Here is a 19896-nt window from a genome sequence, read left to right on the forward strand (position 1 = left end):
TCCAGTTCCATGACTGGGACAAAATGCATACTGAATAGAAAATGTGGGGTAAATAATATTAAGGGATATTGGTATTTTGAATTGTTTCTGATCCAAGTCTAGGTTGCATTGTTGCAGTTTTGAATTGAAAAAAAAATCAAGATTTCCTGAATCCTCAGTTGCTTTCATAAAAACACCTAATTAGGAATTCCCGTGTTAAGGGGTGGGAAAGTTTCTGGAAGAAGGGATATCAGCCATAGGAAAGATTAATGGTCAAAGTAAAACCACTGGAAAAGTTTCTTACCTCTTTCTTTTTTTAAACATAGAATATGTATTCCATGATGACAAGTACTTTACCTAAACTTTGGCATTTAAAATGCAAACCTTTTATGTAGAAATAAAATTATCTGTGTTTTTCACAGAGATTGGCTATGTAGAAGTGTTTACACTTTTCAGTCCTCATCTCTTCAGAAAAAGCATTAATAGTTTAGAATTTATGTTTAAGACACACTATTTTATATTACATTACAGAAAACAAATTGAAATTCTGACCACTACACACCAAAATAACAAAATTTAAATTTCTGTCATTTCAACAGAAATTTTAGAGAACAAATTGCATAATTTGTTGAAACATAACATCTGAAAAAACTGTAATTGATGGTTTTCTCTGCAAACCCATGAACAATGCATCAGTAAATCTGTGGTAAATTTAATAAATACACTAATGAATTTATTAAAAATATATATTATTGCTGTAATAAGAACTGTGATGTACTAATGTCCTAACACCTGCCATCCACAAGGTACTGTTATGTGCATATTCTTTAATTTTACAATATTCTTGCAGGGAAAAGTATATTTTCCTATTTTGGGATGAGAAAACTGAGGTTCAGAGAATATCAGAAATTTGCTCCAGATCATTTAGTAAGTGTATCGGAGCCCATTCTGGATAAGTCCAAAGAAAAGTTTCTGTAGATGACTTTCTTTTAGGTAGAAAACAAATGCTTCCCATGCCAATTCCACAAACTAGCAGTATCTTGCACATATGTAGATCCCAACACCGAACGACAGGAGGAAAAAACAGGTGTGATCTGTTGACTCCCTGAGTATGTCAGATTGAGAGTCCACTTTCCATCATATTCACCCCACAGTTAAGCCTGCTTGATGTGAACAGCCAACCTAATTGCCCTTAATCCATCTAGTTGTCATCAGAAAAAAATGTGCATATTTACATTTCACACATGCACATTTCATTTGCAGGAGCAAATATAGTTAAATACTCACATTAGTTTTTATTCAGAGGAATTGCTCTCCTATTCCCATATAAACCTGAGATTATGAGTGTAGCATGTTTAAAGTGTAAACAGAATATTTACAAGCTTCCCTAATAAAGATGAGAAAATCTGACATGATCTTCTATAAGCATAATGTCTGGTACAATATGGTGATGTGATATATCCAAGTGAGAGAAGAGTGACACCGTGTATGTTAAAAGCAAAGACATAAGAAATAATGGATTCCTTACTAAATTACACTTTATCCACTCAAAGAGACAAATTTCCATTATTTTCAGCCAGTATTATATAGATTGAGCTCAAATACTCTTGAAATTTCCCCCATACAAGACAATGCTCTTAAACATGAGCCTGTTTCTAATGTGATGGGCCTTTAAAGCTTTGTGATCACCTAGATTTGTAAGATTTAAGAAGAGAAAACCTGCACCATCTGGTAGCAATTTTGTTAATGCACACCACATTATTTTACAAGTGTACGATTTATCATATTATCAAATTCTTTAGTTTCAAGGAGATAAAAAACTGAAGTGGTCAGATGTTCCTGATAACTATTTGGTTAAAGCAACTAGCCTTTAAACAAAGAAAATGCACAATCAACACTAGATTAGAGGAGACCTCAGCCTCAGCATAAAATTTAGGATTATCCTTTAAGAGAGAATCTTTAAATAAAAGTGATAATGTGGCCAAGATGAAGAAACAGATAAAGTTAACCTTGGCCAATTATAAATAATGAAAAGGAAATCCCAGCTCCCTTTAAAAGGCTCAGATTTAAAATTGTTTAAAACTTGAGCCTTAAAAGTATATTCAATTTCTGCACTTTAGACTCTGCTTTAAGGATAGAATTCCTTGTACAATAAGTGCATTTTTAAAATGTACTACTTGGGAAAAAAAAAAGAAAGATTGCCATTCATTTGGTTTTATGTAAACAGAAAGAAACACATGCTGTTTGGGTCCTCATGAACAATCACAAAGACTAAAAGCAATTGGAAAAGTCAATTTTTTAAAAAAGAGAAATTTACCAAAAAATATTCTGATTTCATTTAAATTTTTCCCAATTTTAAACGTAAGATTTGTAAGCACTGCTTTAAAATAAATTTTAAACTATACGTTTAGGGAAGCAGCTCATCTGTGATTAATAGAACACTGAAAATAAACTAAACTGGTTAGGACACCATCCTTGAACCCACAAAAGAGTGTGCCTTTAATTTGGCAAACTACTAACCTATAATTAAACAAAGTGCTCCCAGGCAGTAGTAAAATTCCACTAGTCCTTGGCCATTTGGAGAAATGTAATGGCCTGATCAGATATATCAAAGTGCTTAGAAACTGAAGAAACTCAGCTGCTTGAGTAAGCATATATTGTAAGGAAAAAAATAAAAGAGGAAACTACATTTGCAAGTCTGCTGTCTCTGGTGGAATAGTAAACTAATCTCAAATTTCTGTTACAAGCATTGTCATTTGGCCATGTGTGTTGAGTCTGTAGAGTTATAATATTTCTGCTTAGTGTACTCTATTGATAATTACTTTGAATGATGAGCTCCAACTATTTTTTGGCTTATTACTTGAATTTCTGAGACATTTTTTTTGCTTTCTAGAAGAGCTACTCTGATTGAAGAATCATGGATGCTGACCAGCAGCACACTTCCACCCCAGGCTTTGGCCCAGTAATTTCAAAAGAGTTGGCAAGATTCCATATGGAAGGCAGTGTAGGCAGACCCGTCAGGCAGTCCTCTATGTTGCCTAATGGGACTCTGACTGAACACAACTTGGGTGGGACTAGGCTTTGGGAAAACATTCAAAACTGGTTTTGAGGATAACTATTTGTGAGAAAAAAAAATGAGGAGAATAATCTCAAGAGATTTATCAGAATACTGACAGCAGGCAACAATCAAAACAGCATAAAACACCAATATTGAACAATACCCAAACTGTTTGAGATTACTCAGATTTTTCACATATGTGAAGACATTTCTCAGATGGAAGTCCATTTCGATATTTAAAAGAAACTTAAAATATACATATCACTTCCCAAAGTGACCAAAACACACTATAAAACACGCTATCTGGCAATCTTTGGCTTGTACTACTTTTTGCATCTAAGCACTGAAAACCTTTCTATGGTCCTTGAATCAGTTTAATTGGACTTCTAAGGGCTTTGTAAGGAATTATAACTAGGTATCCTGAAGCACCTGGAGTGGGGTGGGGAAATGGCATGCAGACCCTAAACTGGACGCTACTAAAGGCATATGTCATACAAAGAAGGCATAAAATTGATAGATACTTGTAAATTGGTTAAAACAGGATGTACCACAGGGTTACAGGTTTGGGGTAGTTTTTCCTACTATATATTCAATTTAAATTTTAATCACTGACATTAAATATTTTTGGTTTCTGGATTCTCTATATCATTAATATTGTACAGAGAGAACATTAGTTGAAGTTAAAGATAAGGAGTACTAAAAATAAGCTTACAATGAGGCTGTTATTCCTCAAAATACTTTCAACTACTATGACTTGATTCTCATAAGAATCCTGAAAATTATGCAGAGAAGATACTATAACCTTAATATTTTAACAAATTAAAGGATTTGATCAAGGTTTGATTATTAGTGGGGCTCAAAAAACAACGTCAGACATAAGAGATTTTTTTTTTTACCAACATGGCCATAAATTAAATTACTATGTAAATTGCTGTAATTTTGTCAATGAGATTGTGAGGTGAACTCAGACATTCAATTAAGATGAATTGGACCTTTTTCTAATAACAAACAGAATATACAGAATAATAATAAAAAAACCCCAAAGCCATTATTGATTGTAGCCAACCAATAAAGAAATAAATAATGTTGTTAAACCCTATGTATTTCATATATCATTTTAGTACCAGTGCCAAAATAGGAAATACTGAATTTAGGGTACAAAGCAAGTCAAGAAATTGTCTGAAATAAATCCAGTAAAGCACTGTATTTGTGGCTTTTTTGTTAATCTATATCATAATCAAAGTTAAGTCTTGTTTTAAATGGGTTGACCTAATTTGTCATGAGAAAGGTATAAACAGAAAGAAATCTATATGGAGAGGTTTGCCACTTATTCCAGATTTAAGACTAATCCATTATGTGACTCAGGATAAATCAACTTCCCTGGCTTCCCTTTCATTCCCCAAAAATGAAAGAGATTGCCTATTCACAATCTCTCAAATCAGCACCATCCATAAGGTTCTGTGAATAGCCGTAAGCCACACTTAAGGTAACATATGTGTTCAAATAATCTGTGTAATATTTCCTATTGTTAAACCAATGGAAACCAGTAACTGGGGCAAGGATATTGTTGTTCTATATTATGCGAATTGAGGAAAACAAATACATAATTGTGCATGATAATAAAATTAAGAAAATCAAATATGTTCAAATTAGCAACTTTTCAATGTAGGGTATTTTACAAGACATTATTTCTGATTAATATTTCATTCATTTAACAGTTTCTCAAGAAATTATATATATACTGAGCTCCTACCATAAGACACATACAAGGAATACAGCTTGCCCTGAAATGTGTCTTAGGCATGTTAGATAAGTAATACATACATCATGATTTGAACACATTAGAAGTAAAATACTTGGCAAAAAAAAAAAAGTAACTGTGGTAGGATTCAGTAGAACATTCTCCTGAAGACAATACCTTTAAGTTGGAACTTGAAAAATGAGTGAATTAGACAAAGGGGTGGAGGAGGCAGAATATTCTAGGCATATAGAATAGCATGTGCAAAAAAAAAGACTTTCATAAATCTGTGAAGCTCTGATATCCAAGTCTGTACATGAACATCTAGTAAATGAATACTGAAAAACTAGAGTAACCATCAAATGTTCATCAGAATTATATTAATAATTGTACTGTGATATAAATTAACTTGTGTGCTACAACTGAGAATGCCTTAGTTCATTATCATCTTTTCAAAGAGTGCTTTGGCTTCTCAACTAAGTAAGGAATGCTTGCATTTATGTTTTTCTGGTTTTAGTGTCCAGACATGATAAGTGTATATGCAATTATTAAGTAGATTTATGAATTTGTGGTAAGGTTCAGGGTGTTCCTTGGGAAGATAAACCAGCCTTTCTCATCTGAATCACAGAATTTCTCAATTCTCTTAAGGATAGTTCATAACTAAAATGTTCTAGACCCATGGGAAAACAGTTGATTCATAACACCATGGATGCCTTAGAGCATTAGGGCTTAATTCCCTTGTGGAATCACCAGTTGACTATTTCATTGCACAACAAAGGTGAACATAGAACTTAAAAGTTTCTTCATTTTAATAGTAGTCTAAATTCTTTAATTACTCATAATATTCACCCATGGTGATTCTGTGAAAACTGAAAATACTCTTAAAGTTGTGGATCACATATAGATACAAACAAGGAGAGAGGAGATATAATGCTGGATTTCTTTTCATATACATTCAAATGATCTTGGTTATCTGGGACATTTGGAATTATTATGGTACAAATGTCCCTGATTTTCCTTCTCCATCAAGTTTTTGATAACTAAATACATAATGGAGCTCATACTGCTTTACTAACCCAGAGAACTCATTACAAATATGTAGAGTGTGTGTTACAATAGCATGTATTTTCTCATTGTATTCCTATGATAACTAAGTAAGCTAACATAGGTACTATTAGGCAATTTATTTGGCAGATGCAAACAATGAAATGCATGGAGTTCAAATGTCTTTCTTAAGATCATACATTTAACAGTAGTGAAAACCTTATAACGCAGTGTTATAATGTGCAAGCCTATGCTGTATTCTATTAATCCAGTGTTTTCAGTTATGAAATTTAAAAATTCAGGATAAGAAATGAATTCATTTTTTAACTCATTTCTTCCTGTTATTAGTGATATACAAGAATTATGTTAGTTTAACTTACACTTATATTTAAATACACTTAATTTAAAATTTAACTTTTTATAAGATATAAAATATATAATGTGCATTGACCTTTTTTTGGTAAGATACACAGGGGGAAAAAATCTACTTCTGGCTTATCGCCCCCCAGTTTCCTTTGACCTTCACACAACAGAACTACTTATTTATTTTGCAGGAAAGCAAATTTAACTTCTCAGGGAAGAGGAGCTCCATGACATCAGCTGCATTAAGTGTGTTCATTTCCTCTAGGGAAGAGGAGAAGGAAAGGAAGCTACAGACACTGAACAATGAAAGAAATTGGAAGACCAGATGAAAGCACTAATCAAAGGAAGGAAGGAGGAGCAGATGGTTTAGGAGGGAGACATGTGGGAATTGGGAGGAAAGGAAGCAATTGGCAAGGAGTGGGCTGAATGCCAAATTTGTGAAGGATCTGGAGGACACTGGGGATTTGGATGGGATATGAGTCAGCTGCTTTTTACCAAAATATCACACCAACAAGGGAAATCAAAGAAACTTGCAAAGATACACAGGATCCAGAAAGGAGGGGAAAAAGTTACAAGTAGATAAAATTGCCCCCCAAAATGGTTTAAGACTGAACTATAGATTTGATGGAAATAAATAACTTATAAAAGATCATTTCCCTACCACCTAAATTATTTTTTTAATCAAGTAAAACTCTTAAGACTGCTTTAAGGACAGGCAGGAAGAATAGTAAAAAAATCAAAGACAGCTTATCTCAAAAGAATAATACAAATTATTCAAAAATGTTTATGTCACAAAGGGTTACGCCTGCTAAGAATTTCAAACATGAAAAGACTAATGTCTTTCAAGCTGTCCTTTTTAATACTAAAATAAAATCATCAGAAAAAAATGACAGAATCATTATGAAGAAAATCATCCTAGAATTTCATAATTGAGTTCAGGCAAAATTTACCATGTACACTGTTTTGTATTTACTATGTTTTATTGCATCTACACAAAATTACCAAACCACTAAATCAATTAATTTTTTCTCTAAATTAACTTCCCATTTATTAGATAATTTCTCATAATTGCTTAATCCTTTCAGCAATAACTTTCAAAATGTATGCAACTGATGCTTTTAGAAGCTTGTTGCTCCACAGCTTGGACTGCTAACTAAAATGTAAATTCAGTTGAATCACTTATTGATTCACAATATCATTTGGGATATCAATTTTTCTTTCCCTAATTGCCAAATGAGAAACAAGTTAATTATTATCCTCTGTATATAATCTCTAATAATTTTTTAGGTAAAACTCCTAGTCTTTAGAATAAATAATTACAGTTTATCTGAGCTATAATCTTAGGTTGAATTTGACGACTCCTGTGCCATCTTTTGAGAAATTACTAAACTTACCAAATTTTATAGATCTTTGTTATGCTATAAGATTTCATTACTGGAGATAATATGAACTAATTATTGAAATTAACAAGCCCAATTTCAAGATTACCATAACATCTCCATACCCTTTCAAATAAAAGACAATATTTTATAGTGGAAGCTAAGAGACATAGTCATCCTGAGTTGAAATTTACATTGACTGCCTATCAAAATCATCATATATGTAGCAAAATCTATAGGACCCTGTAGAAAGTGTTATCAACAAACAAAACTAGTTCCCAAATTGTTGTCCCTCTCTCCTACAAACCAATTTGGAATCAGCTAATGCACTAGCAAACTTTCTCTGACAGTGGTGTCTTTAGGTTAAACATGTCAATATGTACACAGAATGATCAGAATGGGGCTTAGCACATAGGAAGTGGTACGTTAAGTTCCTACTACCACCAACATCTTACCACCAACATCTTGTTTTCCCAGGGAAACTGAATTGTGAGGTAACTGTGCACAACTGGAAATAAAATAGCTTATTCATTAAGTGATCAAGTAAATGAAATGAGATAATATAAAGCATTAAATATGCAGTAAATTCTCAATACTTAATAGCTAATACATTATTGATGTTCGTACAATAACTGTTTCTAAAGCTTTACATGTGTTTGGAAAATTTTAGGTTAAAAATGAAGTACTTTTCAAATTCATTTATGTGATATATTTAAATAGAAGTGTTGAATACAAGCTTTGAAATGTTAACTTGCAACATTCAATAAACATTTCATAGGTATTAAGTACCAAGTGTTGAGAATGTACTATCATTTCTATCAATATTCACTTAACTAATCTAAAAATGTTTAATTTCTATTCATCAATTATCAGATCTTACACATAAATACATACAACTATCATTTTGTTTTATTGATACAGTGGTATAAATTTGCTATCTCACATTTATTATATGTTAAGGCAAGTAACATATGTTTGTTCCACAGTGTCTGTGAGGGATTGGTCCCAAGACCCATTTCAGATACCAAAATCTGTGAAGGCTCAAATTGGTGGAGTACTGCATATATATTATGCATAACTTCCTCTATACTTTAAATCTTCTATTGCTTACAATGCTTAGTACATTATAAATGTCAGGTTCAACATTAATATATTGTATTGTTTAGGAAATTATGATAAGAAAAAATCTGTATATGATCATTACAAATCCCCCCCCTTCCTTTTTTTTTTTTTGTTTCTGAATGTGTTCAACATGTGGATGGTTGAGTCTATGGATATAGAGACCACAGATATGGACAGCTGACCACAATTGCTCTTGTTTCATCAATTGTCATGTGGATGCCATTGGGTACCTTAATATTTTAGTTTATAAATACATTTATTATGCATCTAAAAATCAAGGAAATAAATTTTTTATAAGCTATCCTCCATAACAAATTGACAATTTCCTTCCTTGTCTACGCCTGCAATTCCTGTAGCTACCACTAGAGCATTAGCTTTATAGAAGCTCAACAGACAGAATACCAAACTGATGTCTGGAGTCATTATGAAATTGTGTTGGAATCTCTCCAAAACTGCACTAATGTAAAACAAACTGATTTTTTCATTAACATAACCATACTAATAATCATGCAATCTAAGCCAACAATTGTAAAATAAGTTACAAATTTTAATAAACTTTATACCTCTTAACAATGTTTTTACCATGAGTATATTTTTCCTCTCTCTTCACTAATTCCAAAACTTTCAGTATTTATCTGACAATTTATCTCTCATTCTATTTAGAAATCCAAAATTATACTGAAGGTTTCCTTGGGCCTTTAATAATCTACATATCAACCTTTATTCTACCTAATCCTGTAAGTGACCATCATCATGAATATTTACGACCTTTTATAATCTAGGAAAATATTTGTCATGTCTACTTTATAGTAAATTTAACTTCTTACTTAATTCAAGAGTAATTTTCATTTTTTGATTGAGCAGGAAAATATTGTGCACTATTTTTTAAATATTATCATTCTCTTTTTTGCACTCCTACAAAATATCTTGAACTTAAATACAATATTTCCAAAATGTAGTTCAATAAAAGAAGCACATTCCTTCTTGTGCAATTCATAGGAATGCTTTTGTACATCAAAAAGGAAGACTTTATTCCTCTGATTCATCTTTATTGACGAAATATCATTTATTCTTAAGTTGCAAACACATGAAGTAAGTCAATTGAAACTAGTCTCTAAGTTAAACTACTTCTGTGTCTAACTATAAATGTAAATATTCATGTCTAAGAAACAACTAGAGGCAAATATTATCTAAGACATCTTTTATTCTAAGAAAAGCATGCCAGAAGGGTTTTAAAAGATCCTCTTGTCATGTAGAGGAATAAGAAAAGGTGATTTATATATTCTTGGTTTATAATCATCATGGACCTAAGATTTGGCTCAGAATCCAAGCCAATGTAGAAAGAAATGACTTAAGAATATCAAAAATACAGGTGCAGCTACAATTCAATTACATATTTCCCCTTTTTGCAGGGTGTGTCTTTGTTCTCACAGCTGGAGATGTGTACTTCAAATTTTCAACAAAGAAAGTCACCACATTAAAGAACTCTAGAAATTCCTATAACAAAAACTGTAGCAATAACCATGCAATTTTCAATTGCCTTTCATAAAAATGTAATGTGCTTTAATCTTCTGTTCATTCGTACTCAACACATTTGGCAAAGTACACTAGTAACAGAAATGAAAACAATCATTTGAATACAAAGCTTAGGAAAAAAGACTCACATAAAGTATCTGTAACCAACATCTCCTAAGAATTTATTTTCAATTTTTTTAAAGAAGTATTAGAAAAAATTCAAGCATTCCATTTATGATCTAAGTTTGAAATACTCAATTTTAGTTTTGCCTAAAGGAGGAAAAGAAAACAAAAAAACAATTTTGATCTAAATAAAAACACTGGGTTTGAAACCAAACTGCCAGTTTTTAATCTATTCATTTCCCCAAATGTATAAATGTGCTTTCTACCTCTAGTGTTTTATCAGTTCAACAGTCATAATTTACACAAAACACACAGATGGTCACAGAAATAGTAAAAGTTTCAGATGTTACAACTTCCTGGCATATGGAACACTATAGTGGATCATCATTTTGGCAGCATTCAAATGATTTTAAAATTATTTATACATTCTCATCCTGCCATCGTTTCATAGTCATAGGTTATTACAACTCTAAATTGTTTGATTCCCGATTAGAAGTGATTCTTATATTGACTTCAAGCTACTCATGTGACTGGGGACTGATGCTTTTTAAATTAGAAGATAGCATCCTTCTAGACAGAAAAAGTAAATAAAGATATTATAATAAATTAAGCATTTTCACATAAACCATAAAATTTTGTCTCATTCAATATATGATACAGTAGGACATTCCAAGATTTTTTTTTTTAAATTCAGATTTACTACAGCAGTTTAAACTGTGAATGATACAAAAAAAACTAATACACACAGGTGCACACACAAAACATCCTTCAAAATTAACATGAACCTTTTTAACATATGAGATTACAATCACTTTTATTTTTATATAATTTATGAGATACAGCATAAGAAGGGTCATCCATGATTGACCACCAAGTCAATAATTCCCATGGTTAATTACCAATCTTCATAGTACTTTATCTACCAGCTACAGTTGACTCAGTTACTGCTGACACCTCCTTAAAATGCAATATTGGTGGCTGCCCTCTGGTTTTCTTCCTTTCTCATTGACTAATCCTTCTCAGTTTCTGCTGGTCTTTCTGCCTCTTCTCCCTGAGATCATGGCCTTAGACCTCTTTCTTTCTATGCATAACCACTCCCTGGATAATGTCAGTCTCCAAATGATGTATACACACTGATGAGTTGCAAATTCATCAGGATTGGCTGCATTATACCATGGTAAGAAATTCTCAAATGATTTAATACAGCGACAATTTGTTGCTCATTCATTCCTCATGTTGATCACAGAAGATAGAGGTGGGGCAAAAGCTCTGTTGCACATAATTCAGGGGCTGAAGCTCTCAAAGTGTCCTCCATGTTGTAGCTGCTCCACCTAAAACATGTGGCTTCCCTGTTTGCAGAGCAGTGAAGAAGAGCATTCCTGGTTTCACTCAACTACTGATAATTTCTTTAATTCACTCAGAGCCCATAAATCTGAAACAGTCAATTAGGTCTGCTCAAGATCTCAGGAGACAGGGAGGATGACATAGGAATGAGTACTCACATATCTACCACAACTTAATTTTTTCTCCTGCCTCAACCTCAACTCTGAATTTCTGATTTACATATCCAACTGCTCATTTGACTTGGATATATATAAGTATTTCAAAACTCTCTTGTCAAAAACAACCCCTGGTATGTCCTGCCCCAAATCTTCTTCTATAATCTGCATGACAGTTAATAACATCAAGGGAATGGGTTTATGGCTCAGCAGTAGAGCGCTCACTTCGCATTGCAAGGCCCTGGGTTTGATCCTCAGCACCACATAAAAATAAATAAATAAATAAAGTTATATTAAAAAAAAAGATGTCTGCACCTTTTCACTACCCAGACCAATCAATGAAGGCAATGCTTGACTTTTCTTTTTTTCCATAAGCCATATCTAATCCATTAGCAAATACTCTTGGCTGTTGCTTCTCAGTTTATGTTGACTCTAATCACTCCTCACAACCTCCATTCCTAGCATACCAGTTAAAACCATCATTTCCCTCTTGCCCTGATTAACAAAACTCCCACCTGGCTTTCCTGCCTCTGACATTGCCACCTTCTGTGTGTTCTGGAGACAGCAAAGGCTTTTTCTGAGAAACCTCTGATTCTTCCCATTTTACTTAGAAGAAAAGCTGAACTATTCACAATGACTATAAAGTCCTATGCAATCGCTACCTGTCCCCACATGGCATTATCTTCTACAAATCTCTCTGTTGTTCCCTCCATTCAACCCACACTAACTTAGCACTTTAGTGACAGTGTTAGTTGCACCTCACCTTAGGGTCTTTGAATGTTCTGCTTTGTCTGCCTAGAACACCTTTTTTTCCTGAAACTTGTAGAGTTTCCTTCCTCATTTTTTTCATATGAGACATTCTCTGATCAGGCTATTGAAAATTTCAATCCTACTGGACCTCTAATGAATCCTTCTATATATTGACTCCTTTATTTTTCCAAGACACATTATACTGTATCATACCATATATAACATTTAATTAGTATTGTCTGTATATACACTTTTAGAATGTAAACTCCACAAGGGCACTCACCAATTTTGGTCTAATGATACATCTGGGGCATTGAGAATTTTGTCATTAATTTATATTGAAAACAAATAGGTAATCAGGAAAGACATAAGGGAAATCAGGGATAATAATGGTTTCAATGTGTTTGAATTATTAAGGCAGAGAAATGGGAATTACAGATGATGATCATTAAATGATCTAGAATACATGTTTAAGGATAGAATATTCTTATCTTAATTGTGCATAAACCCAAAAGGAATTTGTTATCACTAACAAGAGAAGCATTTGTTCCTACACCCTCTATTCCCCTGTGCTATGGGCTTCATTTCCCATAACCAACTTTTCCACATGTAGTTTTCACTTTGACATGTGACTTCTCAACACCTCTTAAATACAGAGCTGAGTCATCCTCACCCTAGTCCCTAGAATTTCAAAAATCCCCTGAGGCTCATTCTAATTCAAATCAGTGCAGAAAAAAAAAATGCTTGGTTGTCTTTTAAGGTCCCTAGAACTTTGCCACAACCTTCTCTTCTTTCCTCCTATTTAATTAGCACACTCATCAGTTAGCTGGTTGCTTAGAAATAGTGCAGGCATTTAAAAGATTTATGTTATAACTGTGTTCTTCAACAACTTTAGCAGTGACCTTTACTCACACACATATTCTCCTAGGGAACTTTGATTCTTGGTAAATGAATTCACAAAGGACAGATATCAGCGCATGCAGAAAAAAGGAAAGTGTAAAGGGAGATATTTTACAATCATAGAATCAATGAAAACTTGGTTGATGGAGGTGTGTTAGTGAACACCTACCACTACAGAACAAGCAATGAAGTCACACAGAAGCACTGCTATCAAGAAGAAAACACACAACCTACTACATATCATGTAATTCTCTACTTAGATCAGAGCAGGAACTCAAAATTCAATCACCTACTCTCACAGTTTTCTTTTATGAGATAAATTCATCATTAACACTCATGACGAATGAGATTTTATTTCTCAGAAACAATATCAAACTCTATGGAACAGAAAAGCAATTTTAAAAAGAGACAGAGATATAAAAAATCCTAAAGTGACTTAGGAGACCTCCTGGAAACATACTACATAACTAAAAATTTTATGAGAAACACTTTTAATGGTAATACATGGAAATGTTATAAGCCCTGAGTTACAATAATAATTAAATCCACATAAAAGTGTTAACTCCAAGACATTAAAATTGAAATTATAGTTTCACTTTTACTGATCTTTAAACTAAACACCGTGCATTTTCTTCACTTATTTTCATGTCTATAGAGAGAGAATTGAAATATATTTATTTTAAGGAAGAATTGAAAAATGAGAGCTAATGCTAGTCTTCATCTAAGAACAGGAGCAGGGTGAAGATGTGTACAGTCAAACCTGAAGATGTTCCTGCTATTGGTTAAGTACTTACAGTTATTCTTTCATCTTTGTCATCCAGTGGAGAGCCATCCTTCTTCCAGGAGATGGTGGGCTCCGGATGGCCTCGTGGAGGCTGGCATTCCATGACAGCAGGCTCCCCTACTGCCACCATAACATCGGAGGGGTTTTGTCTGAAGTCATCCCGTAGTACTGTAGGAACAAAAATAAATCATTGTACTCAATAGTGACACATGCAATCCTTATCTCTGCACTTCAGCAAAAGAGACATTTACTATAATAAATTACTACTATTAGCGATCACAATGCAGCTTGAAGAATATCTACTTACAGACAACTTCAATGTAATAAAGATATTTGGCCTTAGCATGCACAGGAGGGGTAATTTGACATTCTTCAAAGGCCAGTGGGTGAATGTAGTCTGGGGCCTAGTGCCTCCACAGTTAGCATTTGAGTTCATTTTAACTTGCATTTCTTTGCTGCCTACCGCCTGCATTTTTTCTTTCCAGATGCTAATGATTATAGTTCCTTTTACTTATCAAGATGATGCTCTCTACAGTTAAATAAATTATGTATACATACACACAAAATATTAAAAGTAAAATAAAGATAATTCTAAACATTATTAATTGAAAGATGTTACAGATACCTCAAATTAATGTTCAAGATTATATTATCATTATAACTTAAATGTACACATTAATAAAAAATGAAAGATTATTAACTTATATAGTATCAACCCTATAGTTTAGAGGCGTGAACAATTCATTACTGTAATCTCAACTGGATACTAATACAGTATTAAGCTGCTATAAGATAAGCAGTGTTATTCACTTTGTGACTGTAGGAATAAAATGTGAAAAATTAAAACAATATGTATTCATGAATACTTCATATGGTAAAGTTGTCCTCAGTATCTTGATAACATCGAACCATCTCAAATTAGTTGGCATCAGTAAGTCCTAAATCACAACTCTGTTGTTTGCTAAATATGTATTTCTTGAACACATTCTTTATGATCTCTGTTTCCCGATTTACAAAACTGATATGGAATATATACTTCATTGAGGTCTAATGAATAGTTAACTTCCCCATCTTCAAATCCTTGATCCTGGGTGTAACAGAATGTGACCCATTGTAGAAGCCCAATTTAAGACACTGCTTAAAATGTTTATAGGTATATTAAGATATACATTATGATAAAGATTATTTATCTTTTAAAATAAATTGCTTTGCAGATTTGATACTACAATTGTACATTGGAATGGATGTCTTTCCATCCTAATGGCATTTAAAAATGTTTTCACAGATGAAGCACTACAATGTGAAAAACTTATACTCAAACCAGTATTTCAAACATTACTCTTAAATTTTAGTTTCAAAGCCTCAAATTAATAGGTTTTCCAAAGGCTCTATTTTCCTATTTCATTTCTTGAATTTTGTTCCTCTATACCAACTGAACACATGCATATATCTTAGTAAACCATAGCACATACTCAAAGCAGTTCTTTAATTAAAATATTGAGACAATTTGGGCAGACTATGACTATGCTAATGCCTGGAAAATACTTGCTTCACTATCTTTGGAAAAATAGTAAAAGAAAAAAAGACAAGGAAATATTACTGTACCAAGCTGTTGTGATTCTAACATCATACACTATTAATAAATTATACACTATCAATAAAACATAGACAAAAAAGTAAGATTTGTTGAAATAAAAACTCTACCTACCTTTACCACATAATAAAAAAACCAGACTATTAAGAATTTCACTATTTATAAGCTTAGATTATTATGACATGTTAAGAATGTACTACAAAAAATGTAAGTTTTATTAAAAAAAAGCAAACGAATTAACCTTAACAAGCAACATGTATGTTTTGCTGGATAAAATTATTAATCTGTGATAACACATCTGAAAAGCTTTAACACCCCAGAAATACCCAAACTAAAATATTTTTCAAGTAAAAGTAAATAATTTGCACAATTTTTCAATTTGTTAGGCTTTAATCCAACTTGGTAATACTATATCTTATTTACAAATTGAGATCACATCTCAAATAAACCAATGAATAATAGAATGTCTTGCAAAATATCAAAGGGCTATGTCAGATAAATCAAGCTATTTTTTTTTTCATTTATTATGTTATTGGGACTTTTACAGTATATAATGAAAAGCTAACAAAATGTAATCCATTAAAGACTGTTGCTTAGATAATGCTCATGTAATTATTTTTGCAGCTGTAAAGCATAAAACTCTAGCACTGCCTATGGCTACAGGCAATCCTGCATAAAACTATGAATTTAAGATTTTTCTCCTCTCTTTCATAAAAGCAATATTTCTTTCTTATTATACTTGCCCTGAACATTTTCTTTTGAGAAAAAATGGTATGTGTCACATTATAAAATGATATGAAGCCTTAGTTAAATTGTTGAATTTTCTTAACACATGTGTATATTTAATTCATTAAAATAAAAATAAAATCTAAGCAATTGGCAGCAATATGGAAGAAAAATTTTCAACATCCATATGTAGACCCAAATCCAGATCTTTTTAAACATCTCTCATTTTCTCCTCTAACATTTCTCATAATCAGTCTATATTTTGTAATGTTTCTCAATTTTATTTTATTTATTTATTTTTATTATTGGTTGTTCAAAACATTACAAAGCTCTCGACATATCATATTTCATACATTTGATTCAAGTGGGTTATGAACTCCCATTTTTACCCCGTATACAGATTGCAGAATCACATCGGTTACACATCCACGTTTTTACATATTGCCATACTAGTGACTGTTGTATTCTGTTGCCTTTCCTATCCTCTACTATCCCCCCTCCCGTCCCCTCCCATCTTCTCTCTCTACCCCATCTCCTGTAATTCATTTCTCCCCCTTGTTTTTTTTCCCCTTTCCCCTCACATCCTCTAATATGTAATTTTGTATAACAATGAGGGTCTCCTTCCATTTCCATGCAATTTCCCTTCTCTCTCCCTTTCCCTCCCACCTCTTGTCCCTGTTTAATGTTAATCTTTTTCTCATGCTCTTCCTCCCTGCTCTGTTCTTAGTTGCTCTCCTTATATCAAAGAAGACATTTGGCATTTGTTTTTTACGGATTGGCTAACTTCACTTAGCATAATCTGCTCTAATGCCATCCATCTCCCTGCAAATGCCATGATTTTGTCATTCTTTAGTGCTGAGTAATACTCCATTGTGTATAAATGCCACATTTTTTAATCCATTCATCTATTGAAGGGCATCTAGGCTATTTCCACAGTCTAGCTATTGTAAATAGCTATGAATATGGATGTAGCAGTATCCCTGTAGTACGCTCTTTTAAGGTCTACAGGGAATAGTCCGAGAAGGGCAATAGCTGGGTCAAATGGTGGTTCCATTCCCAGCTTTCTCAGGAATCTCCATACTGCTTTCCAAATTGGCCGCACCAATTTGCAGTCCCACCAGCAATGTACAAGTATACCCTTTTCCCCACATCCTTGCCAGCACTTGTTGTTGTTTGACTTCATAATGGCTGCCAATCTTACTGGAGTGAGATAGTATCTTAGGGTGGTTTTGATTTGCAGTTCTCTGACTGCTAGAGATGGTGAGCATTTTTTCATGTACTTGTTGATTGATTGTATGTCCTCCTCTGAGAAGTGTCTGTTCAGGTCCTTGGCCCATTTGTTGATTGGGTTGTTTGTTTTCTTATTGTTTAATTTTTTGAGTTCTTTGTATACTCTGGATATTAGGGCTTTATCTGAAGTGTGAGGAGTAAAGATTTGTTCCTAGGATGTAGGCTCCCTATTTACCTCTCTTATTGTTAAATAGTATAAAAAAATTAAATTTTAATTTTTAATTTGGGACTATATTTTTTTTAAAAAGGTCTCACTATTAATTTGAAAAAGAGTAAATAACATACATAGTATATTCAAGTACATGTCACCTAAGAAGGTGTTAAGACATAGTCATTCTAATATTATAACCAGATTATATTTCTTCCATATTTATGAAGTTTTATGGGTACAAGCTGGTGCATATAACACAGCTCAAATGATTTCCACTTTTTCCTTTGTTAAACAGAAAAAACAATATCTAATAATTTATCTTTCTGAGAAGATTTATACCGATTTTAATACAATTTGAAAATAGCGAAAGCTTTTTATCAGAAAAGAAAAATATCAGTGGTGTGCTAGAAACCTATCTGTGTAATGCTGAGAAGATAAGAGGAAAAGTAGAAAATAATACGTAAACGTAAACTGTTCCAAAAACAATGGAGGCATTAATTTATTAAAGCATTCTGTAGGAACATTATAAAAAGTTAGAACTGAAAGAAATGAAACATTATAGAACAATATAGTAGCTGAGAATATCAAATTCATCCCCAAACTAGATACAATGGAGTGTCAGGAAATTGCCACTTGCTAGCCTATGTGATTTGTCTGAAAAAAGACAAGAGGAAAACACAGGTATCCTTATTTCCTGTGCAGTACCCTTGGCTTTCTAACCATGTCCTCATTGTCCTGTACAAAACATTTCTCTCATCAAATACATTGTGTTTCTAATGGATTTGAGGGGTTCTCAGCACCACCACAGAAGGCTTGTCCTATGATGTCTGTACATCGCTGCACCAGGGTCTCATAACTCTATCCAGTCTTGATGGGCTCAAGTGCTCCTCAAGTTAATCTTGTCCCCTAATCATGTGTTCAACATCTGCAAACTATAATGCATCCAACTTCATGAAACATAGAATCTAATTGCACTTAGGGGCCTCAGGAGTATGTGGTACAAATTTTCTGTTTTAGAAATTAATAAACTAAGACTTTCATGGGTAGAGGACCATGTCACAAAGGTAATAAAAATGATGAAGATGATTTAGCAAAATGATAATATTAATGATGGTGGATGCTTAATGAATGTTTACTGTATAAGAAACCATACTAAGTATCAACTTACTTAATCCCCAGAACAAGCTTATGATAAAATGAGTGTATTAGTTTCATTACACAATGAGGAATATTTAAAAACTTAGTGGCCAAGTTAGAATTCAGTCCCTAGTATGATCAGATCTCTAGTTAGAATTCAGATCTCTAGTTGTCCACCTATCTGGTCTTAACACAGAGTTCACAATTCTAAGTACACAAGTATATGATATAATTAGTATTTCAATCTCTTTCCAATGGAACAGAAATTAAGTGAGAAATTTCCCTCTTGATAGTCATATGTTTATCTTATTCTGCATTCTTGAATTTTCTCAGATTTTCCATGTTTGGAAGAAGATACTTGACATTCACAGCATATTGGGAATCAGAATTCATTATTCAGAATATACATGATGTATTACTTATTATCAATGACTCATATTTTACCACAAAATGAACAGACTGTACAATAATAATCATTTTAATTAAATATGGGCATTTAATTATCAGTAGGTATCTTGGGGAAAATAAAGGGAGATAATAACACAGTCTTGGATTTTTTTTTTTTCTGCTTTACAAACTACCTCATGAATGCAACCCTGCAGCAAATAGTAAACTTGTTGACTAGGAAGAGAAAAAAAATCAATGAAACCCTTAAAAAGCACAGAGTTTATTGGAAAAGAAAATAAATGAAGTATATTCCTAAAGACAACTCTACAGATATTTAGCATGCCTCTACTACAATGT

General features: G+C 32.8%; 1 protein-coding gene across 6 annotated transcripts in view; it reads right to left on the reverse strand.

The window, feature by feature from the left end:
• Robo1 (roundabout guidance receptor 1) overlaps positions 1-19896 on the reverse strand; it is a 1045885-nt gene that overhangs the window by 123156 nt on the left and 902833 nt on the right. For all 6 annotated transcript variants that reach the window (XM_058574582.1, XM_058574581.1, XM_058574578.1 and 3 more), the window contains one exon: positions 14265-14422. In XM_058574582.1, the coding sequence (XP_058430565.1) occupies positions 14265-14422 (158 nt within the window). The remainder of the gene's footprint in view (positions 1-14264; positions 14423-19896) is intronic.

This window comes from Marmota monax, unplaced genomic scaffold (genome assembly GCF_021218885.2).
Source record: "Marmota monax isolate L192 unplaced genomic scaffold, Marmota_monax_Labrador192_F-V1.1 WCK01_AAM20220418_F8-fsc00016, whole genome shotgun sequence".
Lineage (NCBI taxonomy): Eukaryota > Metazoa > Chordata > Mammalia > Rodentia > Sciuridae > Marmota > Marmota monax.